The 877-nt window shown below is 68.4% G+C and overlaps 1 protein-coding gene across 1 annotated transcript in view; it reads left to right on the top strand.

Annotated features, from left to right (window-relative positions):
• The window catches only part of NTN1 (netrin 1), a 206,007-nt gene that overhangs the window by 16,917 nt on the left and 188,213 nt on the right, over window positions 1–877 (top strand). The window contains exon 6 of the mRNA XM_021706141.1: window positions 1–873. Within this exon, the coding sequence (XP_021561816.1) occupies window positions 1–873 (873 nt within the window). The remainder of the gene's footprint in view (window positions 874–877) is intronic.

Consider the following 877-nt stretch of genomic DNA (forward strand, 5'->3'; position numbering starts at 1 on the left):
CGGACGAGAACGGCCACCCGCGCCGCTGCATCCCGGACTTTGTCAACGCGGCCTTCGGCAAGGACGTGCGTGTGTCCAGCACCTGCGGCCGGCCCCCGGCGCGCTACTGCGTGGTGAGCGAGCGCGGCGAGGAGCGGCTGCGCTCGTGCCACCTCTGCAACGCGTCCGACCCCAAGAAGGCGCACCCGCCCGCCTTCCTCACCGACCTCAACAATCCGCACAACCTTACGTGCTGGCAGTCTGAGAACTACCTGCAGTTCCCGCACAACGTCACGCTCACGCTGTCGCTCGGCAAGAAGTTCGAGGTGACCTACGTGAGCCTGCAGTTCTGCTCGCCGCGGCCCGAGTCCATGGCCATCTCCAAGTCCATGGACTATGGGCGCACGTGGGTGCCCTTCCAGTTCTACTCCACGCAGTGCCGCAAGATGTACAACCGGCCGCACCGCGCGCCCATCACCAAGCAGAACGAGCAGGAGGCCGTGTGCACCGACTCGCACACCGACATGCGCCCGCTCTCGGGCGGCCTGATCGCCTTCAGCACGCTGGACGGGCGGCCCTCGGCGCACGACTTCGACAACTCGCCCGTGCTGCAGGACTGGGTCACGGCCACCGACATCCGCGTGGCCTTCAGCCGCCTGCACACGTTCGGCGACGAGAACGAGGACGACTCGGAGCTGGCGCGCGACTCGTACTTCTACGCGGTGTCGGACCTGCAGGTGGGCGGCCGCTGCAAGTGCAACGGCCACGCGGCCCGCTGCGTGCGCGACCGCGACGACAGCCTGGTGTGCGACTGCAGACACAACACGGCCGGCCCAGAGTGCGACCGCTGCAAGCCCTTCCACTACGACCGTCCCTGGCAGCGCGCCACGGCCCGCGA

The sequence above is a fragment of the Carlito syrichta genome, unplaced genomic scaffold (assembly GCF_000164805.1).
Source record: "Carlito syrichta isolate Samal-C Ts95f unplaced genomic scaffold, Tarsius_syrichta-2.0.1 Scaffold315198, whole genome shotgun sequence".
Classification (NCBI taxonomy): domain Eukaryota; kingdom Metazoa; phylum Chordata; class Mammalia; order Primates; family Tarsiidae; genus Carlito; species Carlito syrichta.